The 23973-nt window shown below is 46.3% G+C and overlaps 2 protein-coding genes across 2 annotated transcripts; both read left to right on the top strand.

The window, feature by feature from the left end:
* Positions 1–217: 217 nt before the first annotated feature.
* LOC124664692 (putative disease resistance RPP13-like protein 2) lies at positions 218–17895 on the top strand. The gene is made up of 4 exons (XM_047202152.1): positions 218–717; positions 804–815; positions 13924–14133; positions 15248–17895. The coding sequence occupies exons 1-4, from the start codon at positions 218–220 to the stop codon at positions 17625–17627; spliced, it is 3102 nt and encodes a 1033-aa protein (XP_047058108.1). The 3' UTR covers positions 17628–17895.
* A 1506-nt stretch (positions 17896–19401) lies between these two features.
* On the top strand, positions 19402–23523 carry LOC124662044. Its single transcript, XM_047199930.1, has 3 exons — positions 19402–19968; positions 21936–22208; positions 22738–23523. Exons 1-3 carry the CDS (start codon positions 19432–19434, stop codon positions 23056–23058), a joined length of 1131 nt encoding a protein of 376 aa, XP_047055886.1. The 5' UTR covers positions 19402–19431; the 3' UTR covers positions 23059–23523.
* Positions 23524–23973: the final 450 nt, after the last annotated feature.

Raw genomic sequence — 23973 nt, 5'->3', positions numbered from 1 at the left:
TGTGCGTATGCAGTATGCATACAAGCACTAATTAAGCCTGTGCCATGGTGTATTATTCCCAGCTCGATCAGTTTTGACTTTTTGACGAGCGCCCGTCTGGCCGGCTCAACCTCTCTTCTCTTACTCTGTGTATATATACACGGAAGCATACGTCGTTTAGCTACAAGAGGAGAAAGATAGTGCTTACCAGAAGAGAAAGAGATCGAGATTATCGAGCATGGCGTCCGCATCGATCACCTTCGTGCTGAACCGTCTGGGGGAGCTGGCCGTGAAGGAGGCGGCGCTGCTGAGCGGCGTCGGCGACGACATCCGGCTGCTCCGGGACAAGCTGGAGTGGCTGCAGACCTTCATCCAGGACGCCGACCAGGAGCGCCGGGAGGGCGCCAACCAGTACGTCGGTCTCTGGGTCCGCCAGACCCGCGACGTCGCGCACGAGGTGGAGGACGTCCTCGACGACTTCCTCCGCCGCCTCGACCTCGACACGCTGCAGCGGGGAGGCCCGGGCTGGAGGAGGTACCTCGCCCTCGCCGCCTCCTGCACCACCCAGGTCTCCGTCCGCCATCACCTCAGGGGCCGGATGGACGGCATCAAGGACAGGCTCAAGGAGATCTCCGACAACGTCGACAAGTACAAGATCAGGAAGCTGCGCCCCGCGCCCCACGGCGCTTCCTCGTCGGCGGCGCACAACACCATCAACACCGTCGACGCATGGTACGCGTACGTATATCTCTCTCCATCTGTGGCACCTTCATTCTCTGTCATACCTTAAGAACTTATTAAACTGACTTATCTTTTTCTTTTAGATATACTACAAGGTTTTAGCAAAATTTAAAATAGGAGGCTATGCTTCTTAGCTGTGATAATTTCTTGCCGCTAAGGAAGCTATAGCGAAACTATAACGGGGCTAAGCGTTTTTCTACAAAACAAGAATTTTTTTTTAAAAAAAGGCATAAAACATTCATATGATCAATAAATATGGCATGAAATTCAATAATACAAACTTGTACTAAAAAATCATGATGATTGCAATAATAAAATTAGTACATAAATGCATAGTCTAACTTTTAAATTTAAATCTTAAAATATTTAGGCTTAGCGAATAAATAGCGCTATTTTTAGCCATATTTAGCGTTTTAGCGCGATTTAGCGAGCTATCAGCGAGAGAATCTATTTAGCACTAAAAGTGCTTATCTTTAGCGGAAGTGTTGTGAATCCACTATAGCTATAGCGAAAGATAGCACACTATTTAAAACTTTGGGTTTTACAATAGAGAGAGGACTTTCTCACCAGGTGCTTCGTGCGTACCAGTATCTGGAATATCTATACTGCATGATGATCCGCGCTAGTTTTTTTTCCTTTTCAAACAACTTTTTATTTTTGTATCTCCCACACCATATAATCTTTGAACTTAAAATTTTGCAGATCACTTAAACATAACAATTAGAATATGGGAAAAATAATTTAGACTTTTTTATGTCATTACGTATACATATATTTCAAGAATTTATTTTGAATTTTAAATAATTTTAAATTTTAAATTGCACAGTAAATTCCTAACTATTTTCCCATTAAATTCGTTATTTTATAGCGACTTGAAAAAATCAAATCAAAATATTATATAATTTGAGAGATATGAGAAAGAAAAAGTCAAAAAAGTGGGTGTGCAAAAGCGCACGTACTCTTTCTCACATTTTTCCCTTTATAGTAGTCCCTCTCATCCATAATAAATATCGGTGCTTTAGTTTAAATTATAAATTTATACTAAAACTTCAACACTTATTACTGATGATCGGAAAAGTATTTACTATTATTACTAATTCATCGTCATCATACTGAACCTAGATAATTGCTGAAGAGTTTAACCGCATACTAGTATATATTGATGTGTCGTGTGCGCAAGACTAAACAAATGTAACGATCAACATATATTAGAGCCTATGTGCTGCGGCAAACTTAATTAGGTACTTCAACGAAGAGTAAAGTTTTGTACTTTTTTGTACAAAAAACTGGAAGGAAACAAATACCAAAAAAAAATACTCTATAGGGAATCTTGGACATTGGTCATGAGTTGTGTGTTTCCCATCCACTTACCACCCTGCAAGAATCTTCTTTAGTTTTTACTGATGAAGGCACCAAAGGGACAGAAAAATATGTTGCTTCATGACCTCCAATAGACCTGCCCAAAGCTGAGAGTCCACTGGTTTCCATTTTACTTGTGAGAGGTTGCTGGATCCCATTTTTTTTTTGTACAAATCATGCCATATTCCATCCTCGTCAATTTTAAACAACCATTTGCCTAATTAGAAGATAATCTTAGTAAGAGATCTAAATCCCTAATCCGTGCGTATCCAAGACAATCCATTATGCTGGTTGATACTTCTTTTGATGTGAACATTTGTCCAAGAAAAATTGGTTCGCAAGTAATTCATCCTACTAAATACTCGATGTGAGATCATGGAATAAAACATCATATACAATAGAGTTGATTAGGAGAAGTCAAGAACTCATGGACAACAAGTGCTTCCTTTTAAATCACTTAGTTTCTTTTTAAGCCTTTCCTCGACACATGTTCTTTCCATGTTCAAAACCATTTCATGGTGGATTGGAATACCCAAGTAGAGAAGTGGTATTACTATCCGAAAAAGTAGTGGTATTAGTTAGATTTTTCCCACCTACACCAAAATATAACAATCTATAATATACGAAACTTATCTTCCACGAGGATAATTGCTTAGAGACACAAAGTAAAATATTCAGCTCATGGGCCTTATTAGTGAGATTTTTCCCACCTACACCAAAATATAACAATCTACAATATACGAAACTTATCTTCCACCAGGATAATTGCTCAGAGACACAAAGTAAAATATTCAGCTCATCGGCCTTCCTAGGTTATGTTCCATAAGCTTCCATAAACAAAAACATGATGTGTCGCCATACTACTATTTGTTCTTCAGCTCTACAAATAAGAACCCATTTATGACTTGATCAATTTCAACGTTTTTGAGGGTGAAATAAGAAAGGAGAAGAACTAAAAGTGGTTCCTCGATGGCCGCATGTGGGCATGTAGCCGCGTAATTCTGCACCATGAAGAATTCATTTAAGTTGTGCCACTTGATCTTATTTTGTTGCAAAATTACATCTAAGAACACACCAGTGCATGTGTGTACTTGTTTTAGAATGTTGTTATACCAATTGACACATTTTTGTTGCATGGGTTGCCCAAAGTAGCGAATGAGTACAATCTCTAGCCATGTCAATGATCCAATAACATTTTACATTATTAGTGTGGTAAAAATACATAATATTTTTAATCAAAATGAAGAATTATTACGATCAAGGTCTTCACATGTTACTAAATAGAGTTGGCAAATTTTATGTTCCGTTCATGATGCAGAGGCCAAATTACAATAAAATATTTTTTAAAAAACATGTTTGCTTGATAAGGGTATTGAAATAGCATTTCCCCTTCAATAGCCTGAAAGTGAGAGTCTCTCATAAGGCACACAAAAATGACTATTTTCTATTGCTTCCATTTTATCCAGAAATTTACACAAGTAGACTGTTGAGTATTATGCGTCTACACATATTGGCGCAATTTTTTTTTGCATATTTATGGCATGTGCAAAAAAAATCATAATTTTTAGAGCTCATAAGGATGATGTGTAGCTCCCTATTCTTGTAGTTGCCATCTACTCCCTCTGTGTATCAATGTAAGATGTTTTAGGTACTTTTGAAAGAGACTAGATATAAACTAAAGTGAGTAAACCTACTGAAAGATCGAGATGTCGCCTAGAGGGGGGGGGTGAATAGGCAATTACAAACTCTTGCGGATTTGTCTTGTAAGAATGCGGAATTAAACTAATGTTTAGTTTACAAGCACAAACCCTAAATATGCTAAGCTCAACTAAGTGTGACAATGGCAACTAGAGCTAAGCAAGATAGGCACAAGATATATGTAGCACAAGTGATAGCAAGATATATGTACTTCAAGCACGATGGCTATCACATGGAAAGAGAGCTCGGGTATAGAAATAACCGAGGCACACGGAGACGAGGATGTATTCCCGTGTTCCCTTGCTTTGCAACAAGGTACGTCACGTTTGGAGGAGTGGAGGTCCCACGAAGGATTCCTCGCGCCACGAAGGCTCACCCTATTCTCCGAACCACACCCACGAAGGTGTTGACTGCCAAAACCCACCGGCGGGCAGCGGCCTTGTCAACACTGTAGAGCCGGGGGGAGCCTAGAGCTGCGGCTGGCTGAGACCCCTCCGAGCGACGGCCCGCAATGCTCTTCTGGTCACACGCGGCGTTGCGAAGTGCAAGGGCGTGCCACCTGACCTATACCTGGTCGGGAAGGTGATGAGGTTGCCTCGCTTAGTTTCTGCGGGGCATACATGTAAACGTTAAATACGAGCCTCGATCGGCTCTCGGGTTATCCCGTGAATCGGCTCAAAGAGCCGATCCACCCATGATCCGTACGGGGTGCACGAATACTTGGTGGTCCTGCTTGATCAAGATGAAGCTAATGAGATCTACGACGATTTAGGGTTTTCACCGCATAACCGGATCATCCTACTCCAGGTTGGGCCTTGCGGCCACGCACGGTGCTCGTAAGCCGATCCTAAACAAGGCCAAAAACCAACACGAAGTTGATCCTAGGAACATCCCGTTTAGGACTTGCGAACGCCACCCTACGTGCCACTGGATCCTCCCCCCCATTGTAAGGCCAAACTATTGCAGATATTAAACTAATCCTTGTAGAACAAGGAACAATCGTAACGAATCAGATCTACTAAATAATGATCAAGCGGGGTGCCGCCCCCACACCTGAGATAGGCGTGAGGACGGCTAGATATGCAAGGGTTGCACTACGTAAGCATGCTTAAACGAAGAACAATGCTAACCCTAACACATCTAATGATAACTACGTTGCTCGCCATCAAAAACGCTTCGGTACGAGCAACGCATGAACAACGTGGGGCTTGTGCTGCCTAGATCGCAAGATGCGATCTAGGCAGCATGTCGCTACCGATAGAAACCCTCGAGACGAAGGAGTTGGCGATGCGCCGAGATTGGTTTGTTTTTGGGGTTGAACGTGAGTTGTTGTTTATTCCATAAACCCTAGGTACATATTTATAGTCCAGGGGACTTTCTAATGAGGGCGTGCACTAAACCGTGCACGACTAAGATTCTATCTCTTATAATAAACTATTAAATAAAGATACACGGGCAATTCAGCCCAAGACCCTTCGTGCCGGGCCGCCTTAGAATTCTTCCACGGGTAATCTTCCAAGCCCGGCCCACCTCTGGATTCGTCTAAAATCTGGTGATAACACATGCCCCCTGGTTTTGGAAATAACATTTCCAAAATCATTATGCTTTCCCTTCGAAAGGTCATGTCGTAGCGAGAGCGAGCCGTTACAACATCCGTCATCATTATGCCCTGTCTTCTCAGCTTCTCTAAAAAATCCTGACAGCTTTAGCATCGATCCCTTGGAAGTTGTAATGGCATTAACCCTTCACCAGATTTATCATTATTTAAACCGCGCCGACTGGTTAGCTCTCTCTCATATCCTCTATTCCATTCCAGCTATCGGCACCAAAAAACCCTCTCCTCCTGTAGCAATGTCTTCCTCTTCCTCTTCCTTCTCAAAACTCTTCCCCCAATCTTCGCCGAAGAAGAAGACCGAGGACAGCCTCCACCCCGCAGTGAGTCCCTTCTCCTCTGAAGAGGAGGAAAAAGAAGGAGAAGCGGCGAAGGCCAAAGCCTCTCCTTCCGCCCGGCTCCCGCCGAAGAAGCGCCCCCGCATGTGGGCGGACAGCGAGGACGAGGATGATGACGAAGAGGAAGAGGAGGAGGATGACTCCTCCTCCTCCATCGGGTACCCGCCGACCAAGCGCTTCCGGCTCCCGGGCGGACAGCGAGGATGATGATGATGACGAGGAGGAAGAGGCTCCGGCCAAGGGCTGGGGCAGCAGCGACGAAGAGCTCCCTGGGAGCAGCGCCGACGACGTCGACGGCGGCGATGACGAGGACAGCGACGACTAGTAGTAGCAGTGCACTAGGCACCAGATCCCTCTTTTGAGAGCCATCGGCTCTTTCTTGTAAAGCCGCTCCTTGGAATTAATGAAATTGTTCTTTCCATTTATCCTTTAATCGCTCCAATTTCATTCCCTCCGTTTGCCATGCTAAGACCGACAGCAACGCGTCGGACTTCTTTCCTTTCTTGCAGCAACAGCACAGTCCAAGCCCTGTACTAGGCGTCGGCTTTTCTTTCCCAGTTCCTGCCTGAGACGACCATGATGCAGCCGCAGCCGAGGTGACCCTAATCGGCTCTCAAAAACAGGGCATCTTCCAGGCTTGTTGCCCCCCGAGTCTCGGCCAAGGTAAAGCGTAGCTGTATGGACCTAGGCTCGATCATGTCCGAGGGAGCTCCTTATGCCGAGCTAGCCGATTTAAATACACATCGGCTTCCCAAAAACGGAGAGCCCTCAAGGTGAGCTGCCCCCGAGTTTCTTCGGTTCCGCCGGCCGGATAGGCTCCACGACATTGATCCGATCATTGATCCGATCCGCGCGCCCATGCTGCTCCCGACATTGTCCTTGAAGAAATCTCCCTTGAGTCGATGGCCATGCATCGGCTTTCATGTCCTTAAGTCGATGCTCGTCTGCATCGGTCTGTGTTCCAAAATTTTCGAATTTTCATTTTGTTTTTTTTTACGGCCGACCTGTGCATCGGCCCCCATATTCCAATACCCATCAACAAAAGATGAGACGCTTCGTTGCATATCCTCGTATTTTCATATACCGGGTGCCCCCGAGCCGATTCTCGTCAAGAAAATTGATGGTATCGGCTCGTTGGATAACATGTTGAACCCAGGCAGAAAGGTAGGTGAGGATAATTTTGGCCGATCACTGGAATCGGCCTCCACGTTGCTTGTTCGTTGAAGGTTTTGTAAGTTCCCTTCGTAAATTTTTTGGGGCCGATCACAAGGATCAGCCTCTCCTGGTTTGCCCATTGGTTTGATCTCGCTACTTGGTCAGGCTGGATGAAACCAACCCAACCTCTGACTTGATGCGCCTGCTGTCGTCCACCTTGTGTGCTCCGTAGAGTCGTGGAGCGCTACGCTCTGTCGGCAAGACGAGTACCATGTTTGTGCCAGCCGATGTCTCATCATCGGCTTTCCTCTGTTTAGGGCGCCACTCCATTTTCCGTGGACGACCCTCTTCATCCAGGGTTCGCTGAACCTTTGCGGCCAGATCAGGCCGTGCCTTTCTTAGCGTATGCGAGTACAACCTTTCGGCTTCCTCCGGGCCGCGCAATCGGCTGAACCCCGAGCTTCGGGAACGGCCGAGTCCGTCGGGGCACCACCTTGGCCGGTGGTACCTGTCTTCTTCCACTTCTCCCTCGTCTTCCGAATCTTCAAGATCTGCCCAACGAGGCGACTCGGCGCGTTTGCTTTGTGGCGGGAGAGGCCCTAGGCGCTCGAACACGGACACGTTGGCTGCCTCCTTCTTTTCTCGATTGCATTCGGGCAATTGCCGATTGTGGGCAATCGGCTCATTCCCGAATCCCAGCAGTTGTACCGAAGAAGGGGCAGTCCCAATGCCTCGGCGTTGTTGTCTTGCTCCCTTGATGCTTCCGTGGCATAGCGCTCGTGCTCCTCCTTATCGTGATCCTGCCGACGATATCTTCTGGCTTCTCTAGCCAAACGATCTTCTCTATCATCGTAATTGTGTCGCCGGCGTTGGTCATACTGGCTAACATATTTGTTGAGGAGGTGATCAGAGAGGGGTCGCTGATATCTTATATTCTTCACCTCTCCCTCTGTGACATAGCGCTTGCCATCATGACGGAGCCGATCGCGTGGAGCGGCCTCTTCTGTATCCTTGCTGTGAGAGCAGCTGCCCTCATCTCCATCTTTGCCAGAGTGGTTTCCAGGTCCTACCATGTTGATGCTCGAACGAGGGACCTGGCTGGCAACCTTCGGGTAGGTGATTTCTACCATGTTAACGGCGGGGAAGGGTTGGGTGTCGACCTTCATGGCGTACTGGTTGAAAATTAGCCGCCCTTCTCTATCGCCGCTTGGATGTGCCGACGCCACACCCGGCAGTCGTTGGTGGCATGGGAAAGCGAGTTGTGGAATTTGCGGTACGGCTTTCCGTTTAGCTCTTTCGCCGTGGGGAACTTGAGACCTTCGGGAACCGTCAATCGTTTCTCCTTGAGCAGGAGGTCGAAGATTTGTTCGGTCTTGGTCACGTCAAAATCAAATCCCTCGGGCGGCCCCGGTGGCTTTACCCATTTGCAGGCCACAGGGGTTCCTCCCCGAGTCCACTCAGCCATCGCTATCTCTTGGCCTCCCGCGGACACTTCATCCTCCTCCGTATCGACCATGACTACTGCACGCTTGAACTTGTCTTGGTACAGGTCGGGGTGGCGCCTGTTCATATGCCGATAGTTTCCGAACCATGTGCGCCGGCGAGGGATAATCTGCTTGGGAGGCCATGTCCTTGAGCTGTGTTGCAAGGCCTCGCTATCGCCAACTCGATCGCTTCCTTTTCAGCTTATACGAACCGAATAACATCGGTTCCTAAGATTCCCGAAGCGCCGGATGTATTCTGTCACCGTTTCCCCGCGCTTCGACGTAGTTGTGCTAGATCGGCAATGCCGGACTCGGAAGCTTCGAATGGTATTGCATATGGAACTCGTTCTTCCAATTGCTTCCAAGACCGGATGGAGTTCGCTGGTAGAGAGGTGTACCATCCAAAAGCCGATCCCGTGAGGGACCGTGAAAAGAGCCTCACGCGTAGCTGATCCGACACCGAAGCCGGTCCTAGTTGAGCCAAATATCGGCTGACGTGCTCGATGGAGCTGGAGCCATCCGATCCACCGAATTTGGAGAAGTCGGGAGCCGATATTTTGGTGGCAGCGGGATCATCTCGTAATCATCGTGGTACGGCTTGGAATAGCCGATCGCCCTTCTTTTCGGCATCATGCCGAACTCGGTCTCCCAGCATGGTACCGATCCGATCCGTCGTGCTGGCCGTAGGAGTTGCACTCCGAAGATTCGCCGGGGTGGCGTACTTGGCCTGCCACGTTTGCTTTTCCAGCTCCGAGCCAGCCGCGGGAGCCGGGCTCGGGAGTTTCGTCGGTGTGGCGTATTTAGTTAGCCACGTCCGCTCTGTCGCCGACGTTCCTCCTGTCTTCGCCGGAGTCCCCGATGTTGTGGCCCGGTTCGTGAGTGCCCAGTCACCACAATCCGGCACATACATGCACGCGTATCCATGAGGGATCTCCTTAGGCGCCTCCATTAAGAACCGGTAGTCACCGGGGTCGCCACCAATTCGTAGACGAGGAATGCCGGTGTAGTCGGCACTTCAGCGAGGTGCTGCCAACGCAAATGGCAGCGGTGGACGGGACCGGAATGGCAACTCTCCTTGATGCGTCCCGAGAGCTGGTCCCGACGGCGAGTACCGGTGGCTCATGATCTCCCGGATCACGCGCAGAGCGACACGCTCCAGAGCACGTTGACCAAGTTCTCGGAGTGACGGTGTAGCGAGTGAGCCACCGTGTAGTTGATCTCCTGCCGTCGCACCCTCGGTGCGTTCCTCCGACGGGCGAGAGAGATCTACCCCATCGAGTGCACCTTCCGGTGAGAACCCCTTCCATCCGATGCCACCGGAACGGGTTCTCCGAAAAGAGCCGATGAGGTCGGCTTCGAGGGTAGCCTTGATCTCGTTGTATTGCTTCTTGAGGTCATCGGGCGGATCCTCGTAGGTGATCAGGCGTGCCGTCCGCCATCTCGGATGTAGATGGCGATGTGGTTGATGCGGACGATTGTCCCACCGGGCGTGCCGAATGTGTTGACTGCCAAAACCCACCGGCGGGCAGCGGCCTTGTCAACACCGTAGAGCCGGGGGAGCCTAGAGCTGCGGCTGGCCGAGACCCCTCCGAGCGACGGCCCGCAATGCTCTTCCGGTCACACGCGGCGTTGCGGAGTGCAGGGCGTGCCACCCGACCTATACCCGGTCGAGAAGGTGATGAGGTTGCCTCGCTTAGTTTCCCGCAGGGCATACATGTAAACGTTAAATACGAGCCTCGATCGGCTCTCGAGTTATCTCGTGAATCGGCTCAAAGAGCCGATCCACCCATGATCCGTACGGGGTGCACGAATACTTGGTGGTCCTGCTTGATCAAGATGAAGCTAATGAGATCTACGACGATTTAGGGTTTTCACCGCATAACCGGATCATCCTACTCCAGGTTGGGCCTTGCGGCCACGCACGGTGCTCGTAAGCCGATCCTAAACAAGGCCAAAAAACCAACACGAAGTTGATCCTAGGAACATCCCGTTTAGGACTTGCGAACGCCACCCTACGTGCCACCTGGATCCTCCCCCCATTGTAAGGCCAAACTATTGCAGATATTAAACTAATCCTTGTAGAACAAGGAACAATCGTAACGGATCAGATCTACTAAATAATGATCAAGCGGGTGCCGCCCCCACACCCGAGATAGGCGTGAGGACGGCTAGATATGCAAGGGTTGCACTACGTAAGCATGCTTAAACGAAGAACAATGCTAACCCTAACACATCTAATGATAACTACGTTGCTCGCCATCAAAAACGCTTCGATACGAGCAACGCATGAACAACGTGGGGCTTGTGCTGCCTAGATCGCAAGATGCGATCTAGGCAGCATGTCGCTTACCCGATAGAAACCCTCGAGACGAAGGAGTTGGCGATGCGCCGAGATTGGTTTGTTTTTGGGGTTGAACGTGAGTTGTTGTTTATTCCATAAACCCTAGGTACATATTTATAGTCCAGGGGACTTTCTAATGAGGGCGTGCACTAAACCGTGCACGACTAAGATTCTATCTCTTATAATAAACTATTAAATAAAGATACACGGGCAATTCAGCCCAAGACCCTTCGTGCCAGGCCGCCTTAGAATTCTTCCACAGGTAATCTTCCAAGCCCGGCCCACCTCTGGATTCGTCTAAAATCTGGTGATAACAGAAGGATAATGGCCCTTTCCTTATGGTTAGCTTTTCCTCCGCTCCGGAGATGGCAAGCTCCACAACCACTTCACAAGCTCCACGAAGGAGAAGCCCGGGCCTCTTCACAATTTTCTTGAAGAGATCACCGGAGCACCAACCGCCAAGCCAACTAGGAGGTTTCCCTCCAAGAGTAACAAGCTCACGGCCTCTCACTCGAACTAATCGTGGTGGAGAGCTCAACACTATGCAATGATGCAAAGCAAGAACACTAGAGGTGTTCTAGTCCTTCACTCTCAAATCCCACCCAAACAACAAATGCTAGGATGAGATTGGAGAGGAAGAACAATGGGGAAAGTCAACAAAAGACTCCAAGATCTAGATCCCAAGAGATTCCCTCACTTAGATAAGAAATGGATTGGTGGAAGTGTAGATCTAGATCTCCTCTCTTAGATCCCTCAAGAATGAGCAAGAATGGTTGGAGGAATCAAAGGGGAGAGCAAGTTCTTCAAATGCAACAATGGAGGAGAGAGAATGGGAAGAACTTTTTAAGCTCAAGGTGGAAGAAGAGCTATTTATAGCATGGGAGCAAATAAAACTGTTGGGGGGGAAAAGACAAGAAAAACGGGCAGAAAACGGCTCTAAAAAGTGGCCCAGCCGGCTGTCAGGCCGGCCGACCGGCCTGGGCGCTGAGGAGCCCGGTCGGCAGCCTGGTCTGGTCGGCCCAGCAACCGGGCGGCAGCAGCCCGCGCAGCAGGCGACGGATAGGCGAGGAGCGCGCGCGGGCGCGTGGGCGCGTGGGCCACGCGGGGCGGAGGCGGCCCAGCTGGGCGCCCGGTCGGGCCGGAGGAGGCGCCGGGCAGGCCGGAGCCGGACCGGGCCCGAGACCGGTCGCGGGCCAAATGGCCACTGGACACGGTCCGGATGGCACCGGTGCCTGGGCCGGTCACGACCGGGTGGGCCGGCGCGCGGCCCGGCAGGCCGGGCGGCCAACCGGCTGCCTCGCCTCCTTTTTTTTCTTTTCTTTTGTTTTTATTCTTTTCTCTTTTTCCCTTTTCTTTAATAACTAATGCTCCCGAACTCCGATTCGAATGAAACCAATTTTGTTGGAAAGATAACGACGAATAGAACCCCAACAGAAACTGGAAATATGGAGACTCCTCACAGAACATTTTTAGATGATTTTAGAGAGGGAGTCTCCCACCGTCAAGAAACGGTGAAGACGTCCAAACTCGAAAACGCAATAGAGGATGCATGCGGATTCCGTTTTCGATGAATTTGGGCTTGTTGTAAAGCTAGCAACAAGCTCAAGAAGCTCACATAGAGAAACACCAAGAAGCAATAAGGATATGCAAAGTATGCAAAGATTGAGCTCCCTAAGACGATGTGATCAAGTTACCCAACCGAAAGCCCCTCTTAATAGTGCGGCTATCTATCCTATAATCCGGTCTCCCAACATCCACCTTGAGACCGGTAAAAGGAAAACCTAGCAAGTCCATACTTTTGCCTTGCGCATCCCGCTTGATCTTGATGATAACTCTTCAAGCTTCACTCAAGCCGGAATGCCTTACTTGATCAATGTTGCTTCGTGAAGACTCACAAATACTCCCCATACACTATGATGGGAAAGCCCCATTGATGCACATCTTCACATGTCCATTATCACCAAATGGACGGCAAGCTTCAAGCATGTGATTCACTCAAGATGCTCATCTTGAACTTGCCCAACTCAACCTTGTATCTTCTCATACTCACATAAGATAGAGCATGACTAATATTGAGTTCCACATAAGAACTCCATCTTCATTTCTTCTTCTTGATCATATCACATATATATATCTTCATACCGATGGTCTTGATTCCAATACACAAGGTATACCTTTATCTTCATGGCATCCATACTTGAATCCAACACATGGAGAGCAAGTAGTACCTATGGAATATTCCTTCATATAAACTCAATGAAAACATTAGTCCATAGGGGTTGTCATTAATTACCAAAACCACACATAGGGGCAATATACCCTTACACCTATACATAGAAATAGACTAGATACAAACTAAAGTGGATGAACCAAACAAAATGCTTCAACATCTTACCTTTTCAAATATGTATATATGAGATGTGTTTATGCACTATTTGAGACTTTTAAACACATCGATAACCACAAAATGAGCTCGAGCTCTCTTGATCCACACACAAAATGATCGCTTCAAAAGAGCTCCATAAATATTAAATACACATATATAGAAGGTTGTTAAGTTTTGGAGATTTGGAGCTTTCGGCTCTAAATTAATATGAAATAATTATTTCAAAGTGTTCAAAAAATTGAATATTGTTCGTGTATACATAAATTTCCTACGAGTGTGTAAACTTTAAATATAAAAATACTTCATCTTGTAGAGTACAAAAAAAACAAAAAACTCTGAATCTAATAAAAGTGAACAGTACACATTTTGGACCCAGAACTGATTTTTTTTGGCATTGTTGTGTAACCCAAGGGATAATGTATATATTAATGAAAATATACATGCTTGCAGTATACATCTGTCTATCCGTGTATGCTTTTCAGCATTTATTATGTTTCAAAACCTATTTTTCAATTCTGAAAACGCAGCCACCCTGTAGCCCTGGCTTATATTTGATTTTATGTTAAATTCCATGCATAAAATTTTTGAGAATACGCGTAAATATAACATATTTTATAGAATATAAAAATTTAAATCATAGGTTTTCTTGAACACAATACAACACACTACTAAACAAAATTTGCCATGTCTAACTTAGAATTTCTTAAGTCTCAATCAGCCATAAAAATGCACTTGAGTTGTAATTTTTTACTAGAAAAATGCAATTGATCCGAGTTACATTTTTTAAAACTGCAATTGCATTTTTCTGACTGAGACTTAAAATCTCTTAGATATAGACACGTGTTCTTTCTGCCACGTAAAACCGCATCACGCGCCGTGCAACACTCCCACCCGCACAAAACCGTCGTTGCTCGGCTCCGTCGCTCTCAGGTTCCCCCGCCGTCGCACGCAGCGGCCGCATGGCTCAAACTCGCGGCAGCGGCGGCGACTCTGGCGCACGACCGCCGGTCCATCCCGCCGGCTCCCAGCGCTCGAGCGAGGTGAGGGATACCTTCGCCGCCCTGATTTGGGCGCGATTCATTCTGGGTTTCCCCATGTTCTGGTGGGGTTTCAGTAGTCGGGTTCGAGGTGCGAGTGGACTGGGTGGTTTGGGTGTTGGTGGTCGCGAATCTCTTGGGCGTTGGTGGTGGCGAGTGCGGCCATGGGCGATTGGTGTTCTTAGAGACTGTTGCGTACGGAGATAGCGTAATGCGAGCTTGGGGTGGAGCAGGTTGAGGTGGTTTCGAGTTCAATTCATCATATATGCGGCGCTGGAAGCGCGGAAACTTCGATTCGGTGGCAGTGGTTGCTGAAACTGTGAAGCGGTAGATATCTTTGGCATTTCAGCCATTTCTTTGTCCCTGTGGCAGTGGTTGCTGCCATTTTGGGTGTTGCTCTGCTTGCAGAGGTCTCATGGATTTCTTTTATAGCTGCAGGTAGTGTCTGTATGGTGCTCCTGAAATTTTATCAAACAACGGGTGTTTGATGTGAGAGTAGAGCCAAGAAATCTTTTGAAGCAAACACGACTATATGCTTCTAAATGTTCATTGTTCAGGTTTAGGGGATCTTGGTAAGCTGGGGCTTAAGGGACGTTATGTTTTTAACCAATGGGTTTGACTGTTTTATACGACCGTGCTGCCCAAATTCTTTATAAATGCACACATGTAGATGACTGAACATTATGTGCAGCTGTTAAGATTCATGCATAATCTTGCATATCTGGTGCATCTACAATAATAATACTCTGTAATATGTAGAGTATATAAATGGTGATTTTTGTTTAGCTCTCCCTTCTTATATTTTTGCCATATACACAACATAAGTAACCTACCTTTTCCAATCCGTAGCACAACCAGGATTTCTTTTTTGAAACTTCCGGAAACACTTTTTGATTTTTTGAAATAAAGAGATACATTTGGTCAGTAAGAGGAAATACCTATCACATTTGTATTAGCTAATCAAACTATCCTTTCGAAAGAAGTGAAACTATTTAGATCGTTGGGACATAGTGTTTGTTATTTAATTGTAAAGATCTTGTGTTTGTGTTAGCATCTCACTTACAAATACTTGCAAACCATACTTTTGGCTAAATGTTTGGTCAATCAATATATGCAGGGATGAGGTGACCGAAGTGGTTGGCTTTGAAGCTGAACGTGTAACCCTGAAAGAACGTCTTCTGGAAGGTGACACTAGCAGATCTGTCATCTCAGTTGTTGGGGAGAGCGGCATTGGGAAATCTACACTTGCATGGGAAGTGTATGACAGTCCTATCATTAGGAAGGAGTTTGATGTACGGGCTTGGATCAATGTCCCACCACAAATCAGAGATGATGATATATTGTACTTCATCTACAAGCGTGTGTGCCCGGAGACCGATGACCACTCTTCAGTCACAGAAAAAGTTCATGAGGCCCTCTCATTGTACCTGGTGGATAAACGCTACCTGGTGATGATTGATGGCCTCGTCAATTTCACCAACTGGAACTCCATTCTCCAAAGCCTACCGCAGAACAAGAAAAGGAGCAGAATTATGATCATCACTCGCCTCGAGGACAAAGAAGCTGCATACACTAACCCGAAAGTTCGTCCACTAAAGATACACAATCTCAAAGAAGAAGATAGCAAAAAGATGTTTCAGCGCAGAGTCTTTGGGGTCGGCAACCAGTTCCAGGAGAAGATCTTTGGTAGCAGGATCTCACAATCCGAGCAGCTGATGGACAAGGCTTGTGAGGACATGCTCCAGATAACACGTGGACTTCCCCTGGCGATCGTGGTGCTTGCCGGGCTTCTTCGGACAAAGAGCATATCAGAATGGGACAAGGTCCTGAAGAAGCTCAAGTCTAGCGATGAGCCAAAGCAAGTGAAGAGGATCTTGGCTCTAAGCTTTGACGATCTCCCGAGCCGGCTCAAGTCTTGCTTCCTGTATTTTGCAGGGATGCCAGAGAATCTGATCTACAACGCGAGGCGTCTCGTGCGGCTATGGGCCGCAGAGGGGTTTCTGAAGCCGAAGAAGGGGAAGACCATGGAGGACATTGGCCAAAACTACCTCAAGGAACTGATCTCGAGGGGGATGATCCACCTGGTGAAGAGGGACCTGAGTGGAGGTGTTTGGCTTGTTGCCATCCATGACCGTCTCCATGCTTTTGCACAGGCAGAAGCACAGGAGGCAAGTTTCCTCGAGGTACATGACAGTGCTGACCTCCTCGCACCTGGTTCCGTTCGCCGCCTATACCTCCAGAACTACATGAAGTCGTATATACCCATAGGCACCTCGTTCCCTAAGATGAGGTCCATCTTGGGTGATTTTGCCGAGGAGAGATCTAGCAACATGGAGACAGCCATAGTAAGAGCGCATGGCCCATTGAAGAATCAAGGCAACAGCAGTGATCTACGCAACCACGCTCTCCATTTTCTCCCGGCATCGAAGTTCCTCCGTGTAATCGATCTCCGGGGGTTAAGGATAAAAAAGGTGCCTCGTGCAATCGGGGACATGATCCATGTAAGATACCTAGGCCTCCGGAGCCGGTCCCTTGTCGAGCTCCCTTCCTCGGTTGCACGTCTCATCAACCTTCAGACGCTGGACATAAAGAGGACCGAAGTGAAGAAGGTGACAAAAGCATTCTGGGAGATCCCAACGCTGCGACACGTTGTTGCCAACAGGCTGGAATTGCCCAAGTCAGCCGGGGTGCTCAACAACATGCAAACACTCACAGGCCTGGTCTGCTCTGATCCATCAAGCAACAACATCAAACCTTTACACAACATGGTGTATCTTCGCTCCTTGCAGATGTCAGGTTTGGGTGAGCAGCATTGGAAAGCACTTCAAGACGTCTTGAAGAAGCTGGAGTCACTCATGTACATGCACCTTGCTGGGGATGACATACCTTTCAAATTGTTCACGAAGTTCACACTCCGCCGCCTGCAGATCCTAGAGCTGACTGGGAAGATCGACACATCAGGCGTCGGCACGGAAGACCAGTACACACTGCCCAATGTCACAAGGCTCGTGCTCAAGCTATCCGTGGTGGACCAGATGTTCATCGACAAGATAGGTGAGCTCCCAAGCCTCATGGAGCTAGTCTTGTCTGATGACTCCTACAGCGGGAAGAAGCTCTTGCTCTCTAACAATGGATTCAACAATGTGACAAGCCTGGTGATGACAAACCTGACAAAAGTAGAAGAGTGGACAATAAGGCCCAGGTCCATCCCAAAGATTAGAAGGATTGTTCTGTCTGGTTGCTCCAAGATGAAGATCAAGCTTGAAGGGAAAGAAGGGGAAGCAGGCTTAAGAGGTTTGATGGAAGATCTCAAGGAAGTTGTGGTCTACAACATGCCGCATGCGGATTCAATCATGGTTGAGCCTGCAAATCCTGCCTTCAGGGAGAAGATCAACCGCGTGGCCCTAAAAACGAAGAGCGAGGACATAACTGACGTGATGCAGCGAGGCGGAAGGTGGAGGGCAGGTCTGATGGCTGAAAACATGTTCCACAACTAGAACTCTTCGTTCTCAACATGCATGCTCTTGAGTCTTGAGGCTGTGTAAAGGTCCAGTACGTGTAACTTTAATTCGTACGTTTCGAGTGAACACCATAGTTAAGTTTTCGTTTGAGTGTGTTTATGTTTGTGGGTACGCATGTAGAGGTCCCTTAAATCACGTGAGGCAAATTATATACTCCTACTTTGGTGTTTGATTAAATGTCGTCGGTTGTCCTACATACATGCACAATACCCCATTGTAAATCGTTTTGTATATGTAATGCTATTGTGTGATCTAAAAGAAATACCGTATTACTTTGCAACTTGAAGCCGGGCTTCCTGTGTTACACCCCTGTGTGATTTACAGTGTTCAACAAAGTGTGGATATTAAATTGTCAGGCAAAAGGCACATGTCGGCAAAGATCGTACTCCATCTGCCCACGAATAAGCACATCTAGTTTTAGCCAAAACCAAGCTTTTACAAAATTTGACCAATTTTATAGAAAATAATATCAGCATATATGAACTCAAGTTGGTGGTATAGTATGAAACTATATTTCAACATGGATCTAGACATGTAGTGATACTAGTTTAGTGTTACAAATGCTGCTATTTTCCTCCATAATAAAGTTGGTCAAATTTTAATGAGTTTAACTTAGGATAAATCCAGATGTACGTACACTTATTCTCGGACAGAGGAAGTAGGAGGCATTAATATGTGACATGCTTGGGCACACATATCATAACACCAAGATAGTGTGCTTGGTCACGCATATATCATACTAGTAACAATTAGTGTTGACTTAGGATATACTACCTCCATTCCGAGGCTTAAGACCTATATTTTTTTTCCAGAAAGTTAAACGAAATAAAGTTTGATCAAACTTTTAGAAGAATTTATGAACAAATATGATATTTTGTAGGTATCATATGAAAATATATTTTCATTATCTATCTAATAATATTGATTTTGTACATTCATGTTAATGAATTTTGATAAAAATTTAATCAAACTTAACATAGTTTGACTTTTTTTAAAAAAAATTAGGCCTTAAGCCTTGGGATGGAGGTAGTATTACCTATGTTCTTTAATGCAACACGTTTTGGCAAACAAAATTAGTTTACTAAAACGTTCTATATCATGGAAGGCAGGTAGCACCTACCAGTCTACCACGATGCATGTATGTGGTGCCATTTGATCTATCGCATCACAATCTATAAGCATCATGGTACATATTTCGCGACAGATAACTGACCGCTGAACTAAAGCGTTGCAAAAATAATTTCCGCTATGAGTTTTTCTTCTCTGCAGCAATTATGGGCCATGAAAAGTGATTCAGAGGCAATTAGCCATCCAAGTCGATGAATATAAGCGCCATGTCGGTCCGACCATGTTATAGTGAAAAGAGCACAAATATTCGAAACCCTAGAAAAAAGTTTGAGATTTGGAGCGCAATCATGCTATAGAAGCGACCATGAAATGGTTAAAAAAATCTATTACTATATCGACAAGTCAGGGCCTCTTTGATTTGAAGGACTGTCGCAGAAATTTGGATGATTCAAATTCTTTGACAATTTCCCTACGATGGTTATTTGGTTTGCAGGATTGGATTCCGTATAAATTTTCGCTAAGAAATCCTTTGCAATTCATCCCATAGCAAATGTAAAATCCACTGAAATTCAAAGCACAAGCCAGAAAGGTGCAAAAATGGTCTGAAGAAACAAGGGAAAGCCAAGTCTGTCTAGTCCAAGCCGCTCGAGTCGAGTCTAAACCAGCATCCTTCCTTCCCAAGCCGGCGACTGCGAGCCCGATCTCGATCCCCATGGCGGCCGCCGCGCTCTCCTCCTCGCGGCGAGGCCTCCACACCCTCCACCGCCACCTCCTCCTCCGCCCCTCCCCCTCCCCCTCCCCGGCCGCCGCCCACCGCCCTCCCCCCACTCCGATCCTCCGCCACTTCCCCTCCCCCTCCCGCTTCTTCACCACCGGTCACCCCGAGGCGAGGCTACCCCGGCCCACCCTCCTCGCCCCGCAGCACCAGCAGGCGATGCAGCGTCTCATCGGCGGGGCCAGGCAGTTCGCGAGCGGTCGCTCCACGAAGGTGGCGCCACTCGGGCAGGGGCTGAACCGGCCGGTGGTGGCCGCCAAGAACGCCGCCGCGCGCTACCGGGAGGCCGTGGGCCTGCAGGTCGAGGCCTTCTGGCGCCGCAACTACATGCTGCTCGTCGGCGCGGGCGGCGTCGTCGTCTGCATCGCGCTCTGGCGGGTCATGTTCGGCATCGCCAGCACCTTCGTCGGCCTCTCCGAGGGCATGGCCAAGTACGGCTTCCTCGCCCTCGCCACCGCCATGGTCGCCTTCGCGGTTAGTACTTTGCTCTCCACTTCTCCTCTCGGTCTACCTTGCTATGATAATGCTATGTATGTTGCACATATGGTGAAGAGATCATAATCTAGCTTTGGTGAAGTATTCTGGGTAACCTTCAATACTATTCTAGGTGGTTCAGTTCGTACAAATTTCAATGCCGATGCGTTTTCCTTTTGAAACTGCGGTGTATAAGACATTCTCCAGAAATGCCACACTGTTCCCAAAAGAAACCATGCTTCACCCTGACGGGGTCTGCACTATGCAACATAATTTGTTGATCATATGAACGGCTGACTTGCGTGCATGTGAGTTGTGACCTGTGTCATGATAACAATTTTGAGATCATACCATTGCATCTACACCGCCACCAGCCATTACTTCAATTATGTACTTACACCTTGGATTGCTTAAGAACCAGATTCACTGTCAAATTGTTCACACAGTGAAGGCTTTGTCTCATACAATTTGCATTGAACTGTAGATGCCGGATCATGATTCACCAAGTGGATATCGGTAGAGAACTGCTACTGGGTTTTTAGATAGTGGTTGATTGCCCTGAACCTGCAACTAGCTCGATGAAGTATTCTGTGTAACCTTCAGTATTATTCTAGGTGGGCAATGCCATGTATTTTTCCCTTTGAAACTGTATGTGTATGGCATGCTTCCAGAATTGTCACACCGTTCCTACTAGAAACCACACTTCACCCTGATGGATCTGCACTAAGCAGTATATTTTGTTGATCCTATAAATGGTCAACATGCCTGCGTGTGACCTGTGCCAAGCTAACAGTGTAGAGATCCTACTAGATTACCGTGCTGTCAGTATGAAGATTGTCTTCCTTCAGATATATCGTTGCATCTGAGTTGCCACCAGCCATTACATTGATTCTGTACTTACTCCTTGGATTGCTTAAGAACCAAATCCAATGTCTATTGTTCATATAGTAAATGCTTTGTCTCATACAATTTGCATTGAGCCATAGAGGATGGATCATGATTCACCAGGTGGATATTCATAGAGAACTGCTACTGGGTTTTTAGATAGTGGTTGATTGTCCTGGACCCATAACTACTGCTCTCAGGGATGATGCTTTACCATGTAGTGCAACAAACAGAGAGTCTACACCCTGTTTCAAAATATCAGTAGTACCAGTTAATCCCTAAGCCAAAATACTGGATAGGCATGCTTATAGTACAGGTCTACACGGAGCAATATAGTCTGCTGATCATATGATTAGCCAACATGCCTGTGTGCGACTATACCATGCTAACAATGTGAGGAGAATACCATGCTAGCAATGTGAAGGTTATCTTCCTTTCGTTATACGATTACACCTGAACTGCCATAGATTCTGTACTTACTCCTTGTGGATTGCTCCAGAACCAGAATCATATTTTCATTTTGTTCTTTGTTCTTAAATGATTCACCTCATGCGATTTTTCGATCAGAATCCACCAAATTAGTATGCATATGATGATTTACCATATAGTCTGTACCATGTTTCAAAATATCAGTAGTAGTTATTCACGATGACAAAATACTGGATAGGCATGCTTATAATAACGTTGCTTCTTCATTTTATGTCATTTCTTGGTGTGCATGGATGGTACACCAATTTGGGCCTCTTTCAGTAACAGAATTAAGAAAATACAGCAGGAGAAAACTTACATTTCTGTGATCAAGGTGATGTTTGATTAACGAGACTTATTTGCTGAGATGCAGCGGCAGAGTATATCAGGGGCATGTGAACTTTTTTGAACTTGTTAATGATAAACAACTAGTCTACTTGTGGCACATTATAGCTCATTACTAATTTTCTGTAGGAAATTTTGTTTTATCCTCTGTAGTATTATCATAAAGGGTGTAGTTGATAATTTAAGCTTTCTAGTACAGCTTTGCTTGACATATGGTGCCATGGTTTTTTGGGAGATTAAATGATTTCAATTATCTATGTTTGTCACAGGGTATGTACGCACGTGCAAGGATCACCATAAATCCTGACAAGGTTTACAGGATTGCGATGACAAAGCTCAATACATCTGCTGCAATCCTTGAAGTCATGGGTGCGCCCTTAGCTGGCACTGATGTCAGAGCATATGTTATGTCTGGTGGAGGCCCTAAACTAAAGGACTTCAAATTGAAGGTTGGGGGCAAGCGATGCTTTCTTATCTTCCCCATCAAAGGATCAGAAAGAAAGGGTCTTGTAAGTGTTGAAGTCAAGAAGAAAAAAGGACAGGTATGTAAAATGTTCTTCTCTATTTCGTAGCAAATTCTACTGTAGTGCCTCTAGATTTTACTGTCTGGTACTTATGCATATGATGTAAGTACTGTACCTTTAGTGAGTGACTGAAAACTTGAACAATTATTGCAATAGTAGAGTTAAAGTGAAGCAAGTTTCAGTCTCTCTTCCTTATTGATGTAAGAGAAATTGCTGATCGCTCTTCAAATTTAAGGCACAATCTTGCTATGTTGATTCTTGTCTGCCCTTCTGTAGAAATGAAAGAAGTTTGTAATAGAAAGTTTAAATTGCTGTCATAGCGCATGTATAGTCGACTGGTAGTTGACACTTGACACTGTATCCAGCTAGTTTTTTTTAGTGTTCCTCTCTTGCCATCTAGAAATCACCGATTTTAGTATTATTATATATAGATGAAGAGAAATAATATAATACATAAGATGTCATCCTGCATGAAAAAGTAGTAAATAAGTAGTAGTATCGGTCCAATGACAGCAAGTCTTCTAACCTAACTCTAATTTCTTTGCAGTATGACATGAAGCTACTTGCTGTTGACATCCCAATGGCGTCAGGACCTGATCAGCGGCTATTCCTTGTCGGTGACGAGCAGGAGTACAAAGTGGGTGGGGGCTTGATATCTGAGCTGCGGGATCCAATAGTAAAGGCTATGGCTGCAGAGAAGGAGTTTGATTATCTCGATGAAAGAGAGGACGCAGAGGATGAACGCAGGGAGCGAGAGGAGGCCGAGGAGGAGGAAGCCGAAGCGTTGAGACGAGAGGAGGATAGACTGCGTGAGGAGGCCAAGGAGAGGCAGCGGCGAGAAGCTGAGAATCTGGAGAAAGCCAGCTGATGCAGTTAACTACAATCCCTTTCTTCTTGGTGTTGTGCATTTTTTCACTCTACCTCCTGACTTTACAATGTGTAGCGATCAGTGTTTCCGCGGCGACGAGAGATTGCGTCCGATTTTCAGAGAGGCAGTTTGACAGCGTGTCGATAGAGTAATAAATTTTGGCTGCTCCTCAAATGATTTACTTGGCAGCCCAGTGTAATTTAGTGGCTGCATGGATCATGGCTGGCCTTCTCTTTTTTACTGCTGATGCGACGCACTTTCAGGTGCTTTGAGCCAATGTGCTGTACTACTATGCTCTTGTCGCATTATGCACCACTTGGTTCTTTGGTTTGATAGGCCCAAATTGCAAAAATGTTTTCATCGTTGTTTTTTTACTTCGGTGTATTCCTGCAGCTGTTTAACATACTAGTGGTTAAAAAAAGTATTATGTGGTTGTCAGCATTATGAATACACATGCTCCATACATTCCGAATTAATTGACTCAGCTTTGTATAGAGACGGTCACAGTAAAACGTGTTGTATCTAGACAAAGCTAAGTCACACTACATCCGCTTTGTTTTTATTTATTTTATGGTGGAATATCCTCTTTATTTGCACATAAAGTAAACCAAGGGAAATCATATCGGTAAAAACATGAACGGGACGCCACACATTACATGAAGTTGTGTGTACATGACCTCGTTCAAACTGGGAAGCTACGTGCTGAATCAACGAAACGACCAGTGAGAAGCCGGGTCCTTGAGCTTGTTGGCCTCTGCTTCCGCAGAGTAGGTCACCCCGCAGTCTTTCAGCACCGGGTTGGCAAACCCTTGCCGAAGCAGTTCGAGCAGTTCCTGCTTCTTTTTTGCAAGCAGAAGTTCATTAGCTCTGATGCCCGAGGATTGTCCCTGCCCCTGAAGCCATCGTCACAAAGCA

This window comes from Lolium rigidum, chromosome 6 (genome assembly GCF_022539505.1).
Source record: "Lolium rigidum isolate FL_2022 chromosome 6, APGP_CSIRO_Lrig_0.1, whole genome shotgun sequence".
Classification (NCBI taxonomy): Eukaryota; Viridiplantae; Streptophyta; class Magnoliopsida; order Poales; family Poaceae; genus Lolium; species Lolium rigidum.
The sequence above is the reverse complement of the archived record's forward strand: the minus strand, read 5'-3'. Positions and strand labels throughout refer to the sequence as shown.

Excerpts from the sequence above, each read along its gene's own strand:
- LOC124662044 (XM_047199930.1), top strand. The coding sequence starts at position 19,432 with ATGGCGGCCGCCGCGCTCTCCTCCTCGCGGCGAGGCCTCCACACCCTC. Across the intron at positions 19,969-21,935 it reads CCGCCATGGTCGCCTTCGCG|GGTATGTACGCACGTGCAAG; the intron begins GTTAGTACTTTG and ends TGTTTGTCACAG. Across the intron at positions 22,209-22,737 it reads TCAAGAAGAAAAAAGGACAG|TATGACATGAAGCTACTTGC; the intron begins GTATGTAAAATG and ends ATTTCTTTGCAG.
- LOC124664692 (XM_047202152.1), top strand. The coding sequence starts at position 218 with ATGGCGTCCGCATCGATCACCTTCGTGCTGAACCGTCTGGGGGAGCTG. Across the intron at positions 14,134-15,247 it reads GCTCCCAGCGCTCGAGCGAG|GGATGAGGTGACCGAAGTGG; the intron begins GTGAGGGATACC and ends CAATATATGCAG.